Source organism: Monopterus albus, unplaced genomic scaffold (genome assembly GCF_001952655.1).
Source record: "Monopterus albus unplaced genomic scaffold, M_albus_1.0 scaffold328.1, whole genome shotgun sequence".
NCBI lineage: Eukaryota > Metazoa > Chordata > Actinopteri > Synbranchiformes > Synbranchidae > Monopterus > Monopterus albus.
In genome coordinates, this window is record NW_018128208.1 from 691,718 (window position 1) to 692,517 (window position 800).

At 40.5% G+C, this 800-nt stretch overlaps 1 protein-coding gene across 1 annotated transcript in view; it reads left to right on the forward strand.

Annotated features, from left to right (window-relative positions):
* The window catches only part of cux1b (cut-like homeobox 1b), a 68,425-nt gene that overhangs the window by 32,675 nt on the left and 34,950 nt on the right, over positions 1–800 (forward strand). Inside the window, exon 6 of the mRNA XM_020624478.1 lies at positions 104–227. Coding sequence (XP_020480134.1) covers positions 104–227 — 124 coding nt within the window. The remainder of the gene's footprint in view (positions 1–103; positions 228–800) is intronic.

Below are 800 nucleotides of genomic sequence, written 5' to 3' on the forward strand. Positions count from 1 at the left end.
CACATCTAGGAAACGGCTGCAGTGTGCTTTCTTATATGTTTAGCAAATTGCCTGTATTTTCACTCTTCCTTTCTTTTCTCTCAACACTTTCCACTTGTACCAGAGGTGACCATTAAGACTTTGAAGGAGAAAATCCGTGAGTACGAGCAGTCTCTGAAGAGCCAAGCCGAGAACCTGGCCCAGGAGAAGCAGCTCCAGCTACACAATGACTATGCAGAGAAGGAGAGGTATAACTGTCTGCCTGTGTGTGTGTTGGTGTATTCATTTTTCCAGGTCTGCTTCATCTTATAACCTCTGCATTATTTTGCCATTTGAAACATTTGGGCCATTGAGCCTTCAGGCAGAATGGCTATGATTGCAATCTTTAAATGGTAGGTTTAAGATTTCTCACTTTACTGTGCAGAGCTATTCATACTTGACCATTTCTTCTTGACTAATAGTCTTTGGGCCTTTTCTCATGGTTACCAGTTTAATCAGCTGTTGCTTATTGCTGCTCAGACATTGCAGAATGGAAAGTAGCCTACATTAAAGACAGTGCCCTTATTTTTCATATGGGTGTGTGCCATGTTTGCCTTGATATTTTCAGTCTTTACCACAGGCTTTTTGTTCAGAATACATGCTGCCACAGACATCTACCACGTCGGAACTGTAACTGAACGAAACCCATCTAAAGACTATCATGACAAAAATTATGTCTAGGTGTTACTTTATTTGGATGCAAAGAATTCATTTGAATTAATTGGATGCTTCCTTTTCAAGCTTCTTTCCAAAGCATTTTGAAGTGTGTGTGTGTGTGTGTG